The following is a 15,184-nucleotide window of genomic DNA, read 5'->3' as shown; positions in this document are numbered from 1 at the left end:
TCCCCGATCCCGTTATTCGGGATCACGGCTGTGCCTGCACCTCCCCAATCCCGGGATTCGGGATCACGGCTGTGCCTGCACCTCCCCGATGCCGTTGTTGGGGCTCCGTGGCATCCCGGCCGATCCCCGTGTCCCGCGGCAGGTGGTGCGCCGGCACATCCTGGGCTCCATCGTGCAGAGCGAGCGGAGCTACGTGGATTCCCTGAAGCGCATCCTGCAGGTGGGAGCCCCTTCCCGCGGGCTCGGCGCCGCCCCGGCGCGGCTCCCGGCATTCCCAGCCCCCGTTCCCGCAGGATTACCGGAAGCCGCTGCTGGAGATGGAGCCCAAGGTGCTGAGCGCCCGCAAGTGCCAGCTGGTGTTCTTCCGGCTGAAGGAGATCCTGCAGTGCCACTCCATGTTCCAGATCGCCCTCGCCTCCCGCGTGGCCGAGTGGGACTCGGCCGAGAAGATCGGGGATCTCTTCGTGGCCTCGGTACCCGGGAAAAGCGGGAATCGCCAAAAAGCCTTCCCTGGGATCCCATCAGGGATCGGGAATCGCCAAAAAGCCTTCCCCGGGATCCCATCAGGGATCGGGAATCGCCTCCAAACCTTCCCTGGGATCGCATCAGGGGTTGGGAATCACCTCCAAACCTTCCCCGGGATCCCATCAGGGATCGGGAATCGCCCCCAGACCCCCCTGGGATCCCATCAGGGATCGGGAATCGCCTCCAAACCTTCCCTGGGATCGCATCAGGGGTTGGGAATCACCTCCAAACCTTCCCCGGGATCCCATCAGGGATCGGGAATCACCCCCAGACCCCCCTGGGATCCCATCAGGGATCACCCCCAACCCCCCCTGGGATCCCATCAGGGATCGGGAATCACCCCCAGACGCCCCTGGGATCCCATCAGGGATCGGGAATCGCCCCCAGACCCCCCTGGGATCCCATCAGGGATCAGGAATCACCCCCAGACCCCCCTGGGATCCCATCAGGGATCGGGAATCACCCCCAGACGCCCCTGGGATCCCATCAGGGATCGGGAATCGCCCCCAGACCCCCCTGGGATCCCATCAGGGATCAGGAATCACCTCCAAACCCCCCTGGGATCCCATCAGGGATCGGGAATCACCCCCAGACCCCCCTGGGATCCCATCAGGGATCGGGAATCGCCCCCAGACCCCCCTGGGATCCCATCAGGGATCGGGAATCGCCCCCAGACCCCCCTGGGATCCCAGCCAGGCCCCACCGGGGTGGGTGCAGGGCTGCCGTGGCGGGGCCGCTTTGGGACCCCCGCAGCCGCCGCCGCGCTTCCGGCGTTTCTTGGGAAGCCCCACGCCCTTCCCGCTCTGCCGCCCTCTCCCAGTTCTCCAAGTCCATGGTGCTGGACGTCTACAGCGACTACGTCAACAACTTCACCACGGCCATGGCCCTCATCAAGAAGGCCTGTCTGACCAAGCCCGCCTTCCTCGACTTCCTCAAGGTCAGCGCCGCCCCTCCCCGGCTCCGCCTCTCCCAAAAAACCCCTTCTTTCCCGGCTTTTCCCAAAAAAAACCCCTTTTCTCCCGGCTTTCCCCCCGCAGAAGCGGCAGATGGCCAGCGCCGACCGCGTCACGCTCTACGGGCTGATGGTGAAGCCCATCCAGAGGTTCCCTCAGTTCATCCTCCTCCTGCAGGTGAGGGGAGGGAGGTTCTGGAGATGGTGGGGAGGTCCTGGAGGGTTTTTGGGAGGTTCTGGAGGTTTTTGGGAGGTTCTGGAGGACATCGGGAGGTTCTGGAGGTTTTTGGCAGGTTCTGGAGATGGTGGGGGGGTTCTGGAGGTTTTTGGCAAGTTCTGGAGGTTTTTGGGAGGTTCTGGAGGTTTTGGGAAGTTCTGGAGATGTTTGGGAAGTTCTGGAGGACATTGGGAGGTTCTGGAGGTTTTTGGGGAGGTTCTGGAGATGTTTGGGATGTTCTGGAGAAGGTTTTGAGAGATTTTGGGCAAGGTTGTGGAGGTTTTGGGGGAGGTTGGGGAGGTTCTGGAGAAGGTTCTTGGGAGGTTCTGGAGAAGGTTTGGGGATGTTCTGGAGGTTTTTGGGTGGTTCTGGAGAAGGTCTGGGGAGGTTCTGGAGTTTTTTTGGAGGTTCTGGAGAAGTTCCCGGGAGGTTCTGGAGGTTTTTGGGTGGTTCTGGAGGTTTCTGGGAGGTTCTGGAGAAGGTTTTGGAGAGGTTCTGGAGGTTTTTGGGAGGTTCTGGAGGAGGTTTTTGGGAGGTTCTGCAGAAGTTTTTGGGAGGTTCTGGAGGTTTTTGGGAGGTTCTGGAGAAGGTTTTTGGAAGGTTCTGGAGGTTTCTGGGAGGTTCTGGAGAAGGTTTCTGGGAGGTTCTGGAGGTTTCTGTGAGGTTCTGGAGAAGGTTTCTGTGAGGTTCTGGAGAAGGTTTCTGTGAGGTTCTGGAGAAGGTTTCTGGGAGGTTCTGGAGAAGGTTTGGGGAAGTTCTGGAGGTTTTTGGGAGGTTCTGGAGAAGGTTTCTGGGAGGTTCTGGAGAAGGTTTGGGGAGGTTCTGGAGGTTTTTGGGAGGTTCTGGAGAAGGTTTCTGGGAGGTTCTGGAGAAGGTTTTTGGGAAGGTTCTGCGGCAGCACCTCTTCGGGCGCTGCAGACCCGGGGCTCGCTTCGCGGTGGGCGCCTTGGTTGGGTTTTCGGCTCCGTGCCGAGGGTCGCCCTCCGCGCCGCGAGCCCGGGGGCCGCCGGAGCCGCGGCGGCTCCTGCCACGCCCGCCCGTGCCCGTGTGCCAGGACATGCTGAAGAACACCCCGCGCGGCCACGCCGACCGGCTGGCGCTGCAGCTGGCGCTCACCGAGCTGGAGACGCTGGCCGAGAAGCTCAACGAGCAGAAGCGCGTGGCCGACCAAGTGGCCGAGATGCAGCAGCTCAGCAGGAGCATCGGCGAGCGCAGCAGCCTCAGCAAGGTGGGGCCTCCTCGTCCTCCTCATCTTCATTCTCCTCCTCCTCCTCCTCCTCCTCTTCCTCCTCATCCTCCTCATCCTCTGCATCCTTCTCCTCCTCCTTGTCCTTATCCTCCTCCTCCTCGTTGTCTTCCTTCTCCTCGTCCTCCTCCTCCTCATTCTCCTCCTCCTCACCTTCATCCTCCTCCTCCTCCTCATCCTTCATCCTCTCCTCCTCCTCCTCCTTCTCCTCATCCTCCTTCTCCTCCTCATCCTTCATCTTCTCCTCCTCATCCTTCACCTCCTCCTCCTCCTCCTCCATCTCCTCTTCCTCCTCCTCCTCCATCTCCTCCTCCTCCATCCTCCTCCTCCTCCTCCATCCTCCTCCTCCTCCTCCATCTCCTCCTCCTCCTCCTCCTCCTCATCCTTCATCCTTCATCCTCTCCTCCTCCTGCTCCTCCTCCTCCTCCATCCTCCTCCTCATCCTCCATCTCCTCCATCCTCCTCCTCCTCCTCCTCCTCCTCCTCCATCTCCTCCATCCTCCTCCTCCTCAGCGCCATTGGCAGTTGCTGGGTTGGCTTTGGGGCTCCCTCTCCCCGCGGGGGTTTCGGGCAGCGGGATCCCCGTTCGCTGCCGGGGCTGCTGAGCTCGGAGCGGGGCGGCTCCGCCGGGCCTGCGGGGTCTCGTTCCCCGCCTGCCGCAGCTCCTGGCGTTCCAAAAGGGACCCCGAGCGACCTCGATGCCGACCCCCCAGCGGGGCCCCCGCGGGCTCGGCCCTGGCATCGGCCCCGGCATCGGGGCTGGAGAGGCCCCAAAAAGGGCCCTGGTGGTCTCTCGGGGTGGGTGCTCCTACAGGAGCGCCTTGCACGGAGCAAAATCCTTGTAAATGGTGGGAAAGCGACCCAAATTTGGGGTCAGGGCGTCTGGGAGGGTCTGGAGAAGGTTTGGGAGGGTCTGGAGGAGATTGGGGAGCTTTTGGGGGAGGTTCTGGAGAAGGTTTTTGGGAGGATTTGGAGAATTTGGGAGGATCTGGAGGAGGTTTGGAAGGTTCTGGAGAAGATTGGGGAGCTTTTGGAGAAGGTTCTGGGAGGTTCTGGAGGAGGTTTTTGGGAGGTTCTGGAGAAGGTTTTTGGGAGGTTTTGGAGAATTTGGGAGGATTCGGAGAATTTGGGAGGATCTGGAGGAGGTTCGGGGAGGTTTCGGAGAAGGTTTTGGGGACCTTTTGGAGGATGTTTGGGAGGTTCTGGAGGACCTTGGGGAGCTTTTGGAGAAGGTTCTGGAAGGTTCTGGTGAAGGTTTTTGGGAGGTTTTGGGGAATTTGGGAGGTTCTGAAGAATTTGGGAGGTTCTGGAGAAGGTTTGGGGAACTTTCAGAGCAGATTTTGAGAGGTTTGGGGGAAGGTTCTGGGAGGTTCTGGAGGAGGTTGGGGACATTTTGGAGAAGGTTTTTTGGGAGCTTTTGGAGAAGGTTTTGGAGAGATTCTGGAGAAGGTTTTGGGGAAAGTTGGGGAGGTTCTGGAGGAGGTTTTGGGAGGGTCTGGAGGAGGTTTTGGGAGGGTCTGGAGGACCTTGGGGAGCTTTTGGAGAAGGTTGGGGAGGTTTTGGAGGATGTTGGGGAGGTTCTGCAGAGGGTCTTGGGAGCTTCTGGAGGTGGTTTTGTGGAGGTTCTGGAGAAGGTTTTGGGAACTTCTGGAGAAGGTCTTGGGAGGTTCTGGAGGAGATTGGGGAAGTTCTGGAGGTGGTTTTAGGAGGTTCTGGAGAAGCTTTTTGGAGGTTCTGGAGGTGGTTTTAGGAGGTTCTGGAGAAGGTTTTGGGGAGGTTCTGGTGAAGGTCTTGAGGAGCTTTTGGGGAAGGTTTTTGGGAAGCTTTTGGGGAAGGTTTTGGGGAGGTTCTAGGGAAGCTTTTTGGAGGTTCTGGAGAAGCTTTTTGGAGGTTCTGGAGGTGGTTTTAGGAGGTTCTGGAGAAGGTTTTGTGGAGATTCTGGTGAAGGTCTCGAGGAGCTTTTGGGGAAGGTTTTTGGAAGCTTTTGGGGAAGGTTTTGGGAGGTTCTGGAGAAGGTTTTGGGGAAGTTCTGGAGAAGGTTTTGGGGAGGTTCTAGAGAAGGTTCTAGAGAAGGTTCTGGAGAAGGTTTTGGAGGTTTTGGGGAGGTTCTGGAGAAGGTTTTGTGGAGGTTTTGGTGAATGTCTTGGGGAGCTTTTGGGGAAGGTTTTGGGGAAGTTCTGGAGGTGGTTTTAGGAGGTTCTGGAGAAGATTTTGGGGAGGTTCTGGAGAAGGTTTTGGGGAGGTTCTGGTGAAGGTCTTGAGCAGCTTTTGGGGAAGGGTTTTTGGAAGCTTTTAGGGAAGGTTTTGGGGAGGTTCTAGAGAAGCTTTTTGGAGGTTCTGGAGGTGGTTTTGGGGAGGTTCTGGAGAAGCTTTTTGGAGGTTCTGGAGAAGGGTTTTCGGAGGTTCTGGAGGTGATTTTAGGAGGTTCTGGAGAAGGTTTTGTGGAGGTTCTGGTGAAGGTCTTGAGCAGCTTTTGGGGAAGGTTTTTGGGAAGCTTTTGGGGAAGGTTTTGGGGAGGTTCTAGGGAAGCTTTTTGGAGGTTCTGGAGAAGCTTTTTGGAGGTTCTGGAGCTGATTTTAGGAGGTTCTGGAGAAGGTTTTGTGGAGATTCTGGTGAAGGTCTCGAGGAGCTTTTGGGGAAGGTTTTTGGAAGCTTTTGGGGAAGGTTTTGGGAGGTTCTGGAGAAGGTTTTGGGGAAGTTCTGGAGAAGGTTTTGGGGAGGTTCTAGAGAAGGTTCTGGAGAAGGTTTTGGAGGTTTTGGGAGGTTCTGGAGAAGGTTTTGTGGAGGTTTTGGTGAATGTCTTGGGGAGCTTTTGGGGAAGGTTTTGGGGAAGTTCTGGAGGTGGTTTCGGGAGGTTCTGGAGAAGATTTTGGGGAGGTTCTGGAGAAGGTTTTGGGGAGGTTCTGGTGAAGGTCTTGAGCAGCTTTTGGGGAAGGGTTTTTGGAAGCTTTTAGGGAAGGTTTTGGGGAGGTTCTAGAGAAGCTTTTTGGAGGTTCTGGAGGTGGTTTTGGGGAGGTTCTGGAGAAGGGTTTTCGGAGGTTCTGGAGGTGATTTTAGGAGGTTCTGGAGAAGGTTTTGTGGAGGTTCTGGTGAAGGTCTCGAGGAGCTTTTGGGGAAGGTTTTGGGGAGGTTCTGGAGAAGCTTTGGGACCTTTTGCGGAAGCTTCGCTTCTTGCCGACGCCGGGGATCGGCGGTTCCGGCTCCGCGCCTGGCATTTGCCGCTGCGGGGCTGGAATGGGCACGAGCCGCGGGCGTTCCCTGGCAGCTGCTGAGCTCGGGCCAGCGGCAGCTGCTGCTGTGCGAGACGCTGACCGAGACGGTGTACGGCGACCGCGGGCAGCTCATCAAGTCCAAGGAGCGCAAGGTGTTCCTGCTCAACGACCTCCTGGTGTGCGCCAACATCAACTTCAAGTACGTGCCCCGAAAGGCGGCCCCGAAACCCCACCCCAAAACCCCCCCCCGAAATCCCACCCTGAAACCCCACCCCAAAACCCCACCCCAAAGCTGGCCCCGAAACCCCACCCCAAAATCCCACCCTGAAACCCCACCCCAAAGCCGGCCCCAAAACCCCACCCCAAAATTCCACCCCAAAACCCCACCCCAAAACCCCACCCCAAAGCCAGCCCCAAAACCCCACCCCAAAATCCCACCCCAAAGCCGGCCCCAAAACCCCACCCAAAAACCCCACCCCAAAGCCGGCCCCAAAACCCCACCCCGAAATCCCACCCCAAAATCCCACCCCAAAGCCGGCCCCAAAACCCCACCCCAAAATCCCACCCCGAAACGTGGCCCCGAAACCCCACCCCAAAACCCCACCCCAAAGCTGGCCCAAAACCCCACCCCGAAACCCCACCCCAAAGCTGGGCCCAAAACCCCACCCCAAAACCCCACCCCAAAACCCGACCCCGAAACCCCACCCCAAAGCCGACCCCAAAATCCCACCACAAAACCCCACCCCAAAATCCCACCCCTAAACACGGCCCGAAACACGGCCCGAAAACCCCACCCCAAAATCTCACCCCATAGCTGGCCCCAAAACCCCACCCCAAAGCCGGCCCCAAAGCCGGCCCCAAAACCCCACCCAAAAACCCCACCCCAAAGCCGGCCCCAAAACCCCACCCCAAAACCCCACCCCAAAATCCCACCCTGAAACCTCACCCCAAAACCCCCACCCCAAAGCTGGCCCCGAAACCCCACCCCAAAACCCCACCCCGAAATCCCACCCCAAAACGCGGCCCCAAAACCCCACCCCAAAGCCCCACCCCAAAGCCGGCCCCAAAACCCCACCCCAAAACCCCACCCCATAGCTGGCCCCAAAACCCGACCCCAAAGCTGGCCCCAAAATGCGGCCCTGAAACCTGGCCCCAAAACCCAGCCCCAAAACCCCACCCCAAACTGGCCCCAAAACCTGGCCCCAAAACCCCACCCCAAAGCCGGCCCCAAAATGCGGCCCCGAAACCCGGCCCCAAAACCCCACCCCAAAACCCATCGCTGAAACCCGGCCCCAAAACCCCACCCCAAAACCCCACCCAGAAACATGGCCCCAAAACCCCACCCTGAAACCCAGCCCTGAAACCCCACCCCAAAGCCGGCCCCAAAACGCGGCCCCGAAACCCGGCCCCGAAACCCCACCCCAAAACCCATCGCTGAAACCCGGCCCCAAAACCCTACCCCAAAGCCGGCCCCAAAACTTGACCCCAAACCCCGTCCCTGAAACCCGGCCCCAAAACCCCTCTGGAGATCCCAGCGCAGCCCCTTCCCGATCCCAGCCCCGTCGGCTCCGTGGGATTTGTGGGATCGACCCCAGGGAGGGCTGGAACCTTGGAAAAGCTTCAAAAACTGTGGGGTTTGGGGGGAATCCTGGAGAGTTTGGGGTTTTGGGGGGAATTCCCATCGAGTCTGGGGTATTTGGGGAATTCCCATCAAGTTTGGGGTTTTTGGGGCAATCCCTCTTAATTTGGGGTTTTTGGGGCAATCACTTTGAATTTGGGGTTTTTGGGGGAGATTCCCATCTAGTTTGGGGTTTTGGGGAAATTCTGATCCTGTTTGGTGGTTTTGGGGCAATCCCTTTGAATTTGAGGTTTTGGGGGGGATCCCATCCAGTTTGGGGTTTTTGGGGGGGGGCAATCCCTTTGAATTTGGGGTTTTTGGGGGAAATTCCCATTGAGTTTGGGGTTTTTGGGGGGGATCCCATCCAGTTTGGGGTTTTTGGGGCAATCCCTTTCAATTTGGGGTTTTTGGGGGAAATTCCCATTGAGTTTGGGGTTTTTGGGGGGGATCCCATCCAGTTTGGGGTTTTTGGGGCAATCCCTTTGAATCTGGGGTTTTTGGGGGAAATTCCCATTGAGTTTGGGGTTTTTTGGGGGGATCCCATCCAGTTTGGGGTTTTTGGGGCAATCCCTTTCAATTTGGGGTTTTTGGGGAAATTCCCATCCTGTTCGGTGTTTTTGGGGTAATTTCTTTGAATTTGGGGTTTTTGGGGGAGATTTCCATTGAGTTTGGGGTTTTTGGGGCAATCCCTTTGAATTTGGGGTTTTTGGGGGGGATCTCATCCAGTTTGGGATTTTTGGGGCAATCTCTTTGAATTTGGGGTTTTTGGGGGGGATCCCATCCAGTTTGGGGTTTTTGGGGGAAATTCCCATCCAGTTTGGGGTTTTTGGGGAGGATCCCATCCAGTTTGGGGTTTTCGGGGGGGATCCCCCCCAGTTTGGAGTTTTTTGGGGGATCCCACCCAGTCTGGGGTTTTTGGGGCAATCCCTTTGAATTTGGGGTTTTGGGGGGAAATTCCCATCCAGTTTGGGGTTTTTGGGGAGGATCCCCCCCAGTTTGGAGTTTTTTGGGGGATCCCATCCAGTTTGGGGTTTTTGGGAGGATCCCACCCAGTTTGGGGTTTTGGGGGGAAATTGCCATTGAGTTTGGTGTTTTTGGGGCAATCCCTTTGAATTTGGTGTTTTTGGGGGGGATCCCATCCAGTTTGGAGTTTTTGGGGCAATCCCTTGGAATTTGGGGTTTTGGGGCGAAATTCCCATCCAGTTTGGGGTTTTTGGGGGGGATCCCATCCAGTTTGGGGTTTTTGGGGAGGATCCCACCCAGTTTGGGGTTTTGGGGGGAAATTCCCATTGAGTTTGGTGTTTTTGGAGGGGATCCCATCCAGTTTGGGGTTTTTGGGGGGGATCCCATCCAGTTTGGGGTTTTTGGGGAGGATCCCACCCAGTTTGGGGTTTTGGGGGGAAATTCCCATTGACTTTGGTGTTTTTGGGGAGGATCCCATCCAGTTTGGAGTTTTTTGGGCAATCCCTTTGAATTTGGGGTTTTGGGGCGAAATTCCCATCCAGTTTGGGGTTTTGGGGGGGATCCCCCCCGGTTTGGAGTTTTTGGGGAGGATCCCACCCAGTTTGGTGTTTTTGGGGGGGATCCCATCCAGTTTGGAGTTTTTGGGGCAATCCCTTGGAATTTGGCGTTTTGGGGGGAAATTCCCATCCAGTTTGGGGATTTTGGGGGGGATCCCACCCAGTTTGGTGTTTTTGGGAGGATCCCACCCAGTTTGGGGTTTTTGGGGGGGATCCCATCCAGTTTGGGGTTTTTGGGGAGGATCCCACCCAGTTTGGTGTTTTTGGGGGGGATCCCATCCAGTTTGGAGTTTTTTGGGCAATCCCTTTGAATTTGGGGTTTTGGGGCGAAATTCCCATCCAGTTTGGGGTTTTGGGGGGAAATTGCCATTGAGTTTGGTGTTTTTGGGGCAATCCCTTTGAATTTGGTGTTTTTGGGGGGGATCCCATCCAGTTTGGAGTTTTTGGGGCAATCCCTTGGAATTTGGGGTTTTGGGGCGAAATTCCCATCCAGTTTGGGGTTTTGGGGGGGATCCCCCCCGGTTTAGAGTTTTTGGGGAGGATCCCACCCAGTTTGGAGTTTTTTGGGGGATCCCATCCAGTTCGGTGTTTTTGGGGCAATCCCTTTGAATTTGGGGTTTTGGGGCGAAATTCCCATCCAGTTTGGGTTTTTTGGGGGGGATCCCACCCAGTTTGGGGTTTTTGGGGGGGATCCCATCCAGTTTGGGGTTTTTGGGGGGGATCCCACCCAGTTTGGGGTTTATCTGCCCGCTTCTGCCCCCTCTCCATCCCCGCTGCCCGCGGGCCCCTGGAGCCACCGCGGGGCCCCAGGAACGGGGCCGGACTTGGCCGAATTCGCCGCCGCAGGGTGGGAAAACCTGCCGGGATTGCCCCAAAGCCCTCTGAACCCCTCTTTTTCCCCCCTGGCAGGCCGGTGCCCGCAGGGTAGGTGCCGGGTGTGCTGTGCTGTGTCGTGTGCCCCGATTCGGGGGTTCCCGCCCCGTGTGTGTGTGTCGGGGGGGGGGGTGGCTCGCGACGCGCGGGGTCGGGGGGATTATTTTGGGGGGGAAAATCCCAAACTCGAGGGTTTTCCTGACCTGGAATTCTTGCCTTGGCAGAGGCCAGCTGGAAATCAGCAGCCTGGTGCCCCTGGGCCCCAAGTACGTGCTGAAGTGGAGCACGGCCCTGCCGCAGGTGCAGGTGGTGGAGGTGGGGCAGGACAGCGGCGCCTGCGACAAGGACGCGGCGCCCGGGCCCGGCAGCCGCAGGCACGCGCCCGCCGGCCAGCCCGCCCACAGTGAGCGCCGGCCGCCAGCCCGGCGGGATGGGCTCCGGGGAGGGCAGCTGCGGGGGCTTGGAGGGGGTTTCAGTGCTCCGGGAGGTGGTGGAGTCACGGATGGGGTGCTTGGGGCTGCATTCCCGGTGGGAGAACGTTCCTGGGCTGGGATTTGGGGGGTTTTAGGGAGGTTTCAGTGCTCCGGGAGGTGGTGGAGTCATGGATGGGGTGTTTGGGGTCTCATTCCTGGTGGGAGAACATTCCTGGGCTGGGATTTGGGGGGTTTTAGGGAGGTTTCATCACTCTTGGAGGTGGTGGGGTCATGGATGTGGTGCTCCAGGCCTCATTCCTGGTGGGAGAATGTTCCTGGGCTGGGATTTGGGGAGTTTTAAGGGATTTCATCGTTCTGGGAGGTGGTGGAGTTGTGGATGGGGTGTTTGGGGTCTCATTCCTGGTGGGAGAACGTTCCTGGGCTGGGATTTGGGGGGTTTTAGGGAGGTTTCAGTGCTCCGGGAGGTGGTGGAGTCATGGATGGGGTGTTTGGGGTCTCTTTCCTGGCGGGAGAACGTTCCTGGGCTGGGATTTGGGGGGTTTCAGGGAGGTTTCAGTGCTCCGGGAGGTGGTGGGGTCGTGGATGGGGTGTTTGGGGTCTCATTCCTGGTGGGAGAACGTTCCTGGGCTGGGATTTGGGGAGTTTTAGGGAGGTTTCATCACTCTTGGAGGTGGTGGGGTCATGGATGTGGTGCTCCAGGCCTCATTCCTGGTGGGAGAACGTTCCTGGGCTGGGATTTGGGGCGTTTTAGGGAGGTTTCATCGTTCTGGGAGGTGGTGGAGTTGTGGATGGGGTGTTTGGGGTCTCATTCCTGGTGGGAGAACGTTCCTGGGCTGGGATTTGGGGGGTTTTAGGGAGGTTTCAGTGCTCCGGGAGGTGGTGGGGTCGTGGATGGGGTGTTTGGGGTCTCATTCCTGGTGGGAGAACGTTCCTGGGCTGGGATTTGGGGAGTTTTAGGGAGGTTTCACCACTCTTGGAAGTGGTGGAGTCATGGATGTGGTGCTCCAGGCCTCATTCCTGGTGGGAGAATGTTCCTGGGCTGGGATTTGGGGAGTTTTAAGGGATTTCATCGTTCTGGGAGGTGGTGGAGTTGTGGATGGGGTGTTTGGGGTCTCATTCCTGGTGGGAGAACGTTCCTGGGCTGGGATTTGGGGGGTTTTAGGGAGGTTTCATTGTTCTGGGAGGTGGTGGGGTCGTGGATGGGGCGCTCCAGGCCTCATTCCTGGTGGGAGAACGTTCCTGGGCTGGGATTTGGGGGGTTTTAGGGAGGTTTCATCACTCTTGGAGGTGGTGGAGTCACGGATGTGGTGCTCCAGGCCTCATTCCCGGTGGGAGAACCTCCCTGGGCTGGGATTGGGGGCGTTGAGGGGATCTCACCGCTCTCGGACGTGGTGGAGCCGCCACCCTGGGAGGTGTTTGAGGAGCAGCGGACGCGGCGCTCGGGGCCGTCCCTGGTGGTGTTGCCTCAGGGCTTGGGCTGGATCTCGGACTCTTCTCCATCGCCGCGGATGCCGTGGGCCTGAAATCGCGGCTTTTCCCCCCAAAGATAAGGTCTACCTGGGCCCTCCGCGGCTCTTCCAGGAGCTGCAGGACCTGCAGAAGGACCTGGCGGTGGTGGAGCAGATCACGCTGCTCGTCAGCACCTTGCACGGCACCTACCAGGTACCGCCCGCGCCGCCACCTCGCCGTGGCCGCGGCGCTCCTCGGGAGCTGCCGGCTCCTCCTCCGGCCGCCTCGGACCGTCCCCGGTGTTCTCCAGAACCTGAACATGACGGTGGCGCAGGACTGGTGCCTGGCCCTGCAGAGGATGATGAAGGTGAAGGAGGAGGAGATCCACTCGGCCAACAAGTGCCGCCTGCGGCTGCTGCTGCCCGGCAAGCCGGACAAGTGAGTGGGGCAATGGGGGTGGGCTTGTCCTGGACTGGAGGAGGAGGAGGAGGAGGAGGAGGAGGAGGAGGAGGAGGAGGAGGAGGAGGAGGAGGAGGAGGAAGATAAGGATGAGGAGGAGGAGGAGGAGGAGGAGGAGGAGGAGGAGGATGAAGATAAGGATGAGGAGGAGGATGATGAGGAGGAGGAAGAGGAGGAGGAGGAGGAGGAGGAGAAGGAGGAGAAGGAGGAGGATGATGAGGAGGAAGATGAAGATAAGGGTGAGGAGAAGGAGGAGGAGGAGGAGGAGGAAGAGGAGGAGGAGGATGGTGGTTACGATGACGGAGAAGAGGAGGAGGAGGATGAAGATGATGATGAGGAGGATGAGGAGGAGGAGGATGAAGATAAGGATGAGGAGGAGGATGATGAGGAGGAGGAAGAGGAGGAGGAAGACGATGAAGAGGAGGAGGAGGAGGAGGATAAAGAGGAGGATGATGAGGAGGAGAAGGAGGAGGACGATGAAGATAAGGATGAGGAGGAGGATGGTGGTGATGATGATGAAGAGAAGGATGAAGATAAGGATGAGGATGGTGATGAGGAGGAGAAGGAGGAGGAGGATGGTGATGATGATGAAGAAGAGGAGAGGAGGAGGATGAAGATGATGAGGGGGAGGAGGAGAAGGAGAAGGATGAAGATAAGGACGAGGAGGAGGATGGTGATGAAGAGGGGGAGGATGATGATGATGAGGAGGAGAAGGAGAAGGAGGAGGGGAAAGATGAGGACGAGGAGGAGGATGGTGATGATGATGATGAAGAGGAGGATGAGGAAGATGATGAAGGGGAGGATGATGATGACGATGATGAGGAGGAGGATGATGATGATGAGGATGATGATGAGGAGGAGGATGATGATGAGGATGATGATGATGAGGATGATGATGATGAGGATGATGAGGATGATGATGAGGATGATGATGAGGAGGAGGATGATGATGATGAGGATGATGATGATGAGGATGATGATGAGGATGATGATGATGAGGAGGAGGATGATGATGAGGATGATGATGATGAGGATGATGATGATGAGGATGATGATGACGATGATGAGGATGATGATGAGGAGGATGATGATGAGGAGGAGGATGATGATGAGGATGGTGAGGATGATGATGAGGAGGAGGAGGAGGCTGAGGAGGCTGAAGGCCGTGTCCCCGCAGGTCTGGGCGCCCCATCAGCGTCATGGTGGTGTTCATCACCCCCAGCCCCCTGAGCAAGATCTCCTGGGTGAACCGGCTGCACCTGGCCAAGATCGGCCTCCGTGAGTCCCGCCTGTCCCGGGAAGAGCCGCGGTCCGGGCGGGGAGCGGGAAACGGGGCCGAGGTGGTGCAGGAGGCCTGGGACCTTCTGGAGGAGGTCTGGGAGGGTCTGGAGAAGGTTCTGGAGGAGGTTTTGGGGAGGTTCTGGAGAAGGTCTGGGGAGGTTCTGGAGAAGGTCTGGGAGCTTTTGGGGAGGTTCTGGAGGAGGTTTTGGGGAGGTTCTGGAGAAGGTTTTTGGGGAGGTTCTGGAGGAGGTTTTGGAGAAGGTTTTTGGGGAGGTTCTGGAGAAGGTTTGGGGAGGTTCTGGAGAAGTTTGGGAGGTTCTGGAGAAGGTCTGGGAGCTTTTGGGGAGGTTCTGGAGGAGGTTTTGGGGAGGTTCTGGAGGAGCTCTGGGAGATTCTGGAGGAGGCATGGGAGGCCTGGAGAAGGTTCTGGAGAAGATTTTGGGGAGCTTTTGAAGGATTTTGGGACCTTTTGGAGAACATTTGGGAGAAGGTTTTGGGGAGGTTCTGGAGAAGGTCTGGGAGGTTTGGGGAAGGTTCTGGAGAAGGTTTTGGGAGGTTCAGGAGAAGATTTCGGGAGGTTCTGGAGAAGTTTGGGAGGTTCTGGAGAAGGTTTTGGGGAGCTTTGGAAGGGTTTTGGGACCTTTTGGAGAACATTCAGGAGAAGGTTTGGAAGGTTCAGGAGAAAGTTTGGAAAAGCTTGGAGAGGTTCTGGGAGTTTGGGAACTTTTGGAGAACATCTGGGAGAAGGTTTGGGAAGGTTCTGGAGAAGGTCTTTGTGGTTTTGGGGAGGTTCTGGAGAAGGTTTTGGGAGGTTCTGGAGAAGTTTGGGAGGTTCTGGAGAAGGTTTTGGGGAGTTTTTGAAGGGTTTTGGGACCTTTTTGAGAACATTTGGGAGAAGGTTTTGGGAGGTTCTGGAGAAGGTTTTTGGGGAGGTTCTGGAGAAGGTTTTGGGGAGTTTTTGAAGGGTTTTGGGATCTTTTGGAGAAAATTTGGGAGAAGGTTTGGGAGGTTCTGGAGAAGGTTTTTGGGAGGTTCTGGAGAAGATTTTTGGAGGTTCTGGAGAAGATTTTGGGAGATTCTGGAGGAGTTTGGGGAGGTTCTGGAGAAGGTTTTGGGAGTTTTTGAAGGGTTTTGGGATCTTTTGGAGAACATTTGGGAGAAGGTTTGGGGAGGTTCTGGAGGAGGTTTTTTGGGAGGTTCTGGAGAAGGTTTGGGGAGGTTCTGGAGAAGGTTTTTGGGGAGGTTCTGGAGAAGGTTTTTGGGGAGGTTCTGGAGAAGGTTTGGGAGGTTCCGGATAACGTTTGGTTTTTGGAATTGCCGGGATTTGTCGGTTCTGTGTCTGGGATCTGCTGCTCCCGGCTGGAATCTGCCGGCTGGAGCCGCCCCCTGGGGGATCCC

At 57.3% G+C, this 15,184-nt stretch overlaps 2 protein-coding genes and 1 long non-coding RNA gene across 3 annotated transcripts in view; 2 read left to right on the top strand and 1 right to left on the bottom strand.

Moving 5' to 3' along the window:
• ARHGEF10L (Rho guanine nucleotide exchange factor 10 like) overlaps positions 1 to 15,184 on the top strand; it is a 33,794-nt gene that overhangs the window by 2,696 nt on the left and 15,914 nt on the right. Inside the window, 10 exon segments of the mRNA XM_048326236.1 lie at positions 143 to 220; positions 294 to 473; positions 1,346 to 1,462; positions 1,563 to 1,655; positions 2,749 to 2,922; positions 6,206 to 6,351; positions 10,388 to 10,566; positions 12,144 to 12,259; positions 12,357 to 12,484; positions 13,683 to 13,783. Coding sequence (XP_048182193.1) covers positions 143 to 220; positions 294 to 473; positions 1,346 to 1,462; positions 1,563 to 1,655; positions 2,749 to 2,922; positions 6,206 to 6,351; positions 10,388 to 10,566; positions 12,144 to 12,259; positions 12,357 to 12,484; positions 13,683 to 13,783 — 1,312 coding nt within the window.
• On the bottom strand, positions 444 to 807 carry LOC125337010. The gene is made up of 3 exons (XR_007207905.1): positions 757 to 807; positions 632 to 714; positions 444 to 505 (listed from the first exon to the last, which is right to left on the bottom strand). It is a non-coding gene; the product is annotated as an uncharacterized LOC125337010 (long non-coding RNA).
• On the top strand, positions 3,396 to 14,855 carry LOC125337005. Its single transcript, XM_048326233.1, has 5 exons — positions 3,396 to 4,989; positions 5,298 to 5,703; positions 5,795 to 6,069; positions 13,900 to 14,113; positions 14,277 to 14,855. The coding sequence occupies exons 1-3, from the start codon at positions 4,507 to 4,509 to the stop codon at positions 5,848 to 5,850; spliced, it is 945 nt and encodes a 314-aa protein (XP_048182190.1). The 5' UTR covers positions 3,396 to 4,506; the 3' UTR covers positions 5,851 to 6,069; positions 13,900 to 14,113; positions 14,277 to 14,855.

This window comes from Corvus hawaiiensis, chromosome 22, assembly GCF_020740725.1.
Source record: "Corvus hawaiiensis isolate bCorHaw1 chromosome 22, bCorHaw1.pri.cur, whole genome shotgun sequence".
In the NCBI taxonomy this organism is placed as follows: domain Eukaryota; kingdom Metazoa; phylum Chordata; class Aves; order Passeriformes; family Corvidae; genus Corvus; species Corvus hawaiiensis.
The sequence above is the reverse complement of the archived record's forward strand: the minus strand, read 5'-3'. Positions and strand labels throughout refer to the sequence as shown.

Bases quoted from the DNA above. Each gene is read 5' to 3' on its own strand.
- LOC125337005 (XM_048326233.1), top strand. From the start codon at position 4,507: ATGTTGGGGAGGTTCTGCAGAGGGTCTTGGGAGCTTCTGGAGGTGGTT. The intron at 4,990-5,297 runs GTTCTAGAGAAG...GGTTTTGGGGAG, and splicing joins CTGGAGAAGGTTTTGGGGAG to GTTCTGGAGAAGCTTTTTGG. The intron at 5,704-5,794 runs GTTCTGGAGAAG...TGGTTTCGGGAG, and splicing joins GGTTTTGGAGGTTTTGGGAG to GTTCTGGAGAAGATTTTGGG.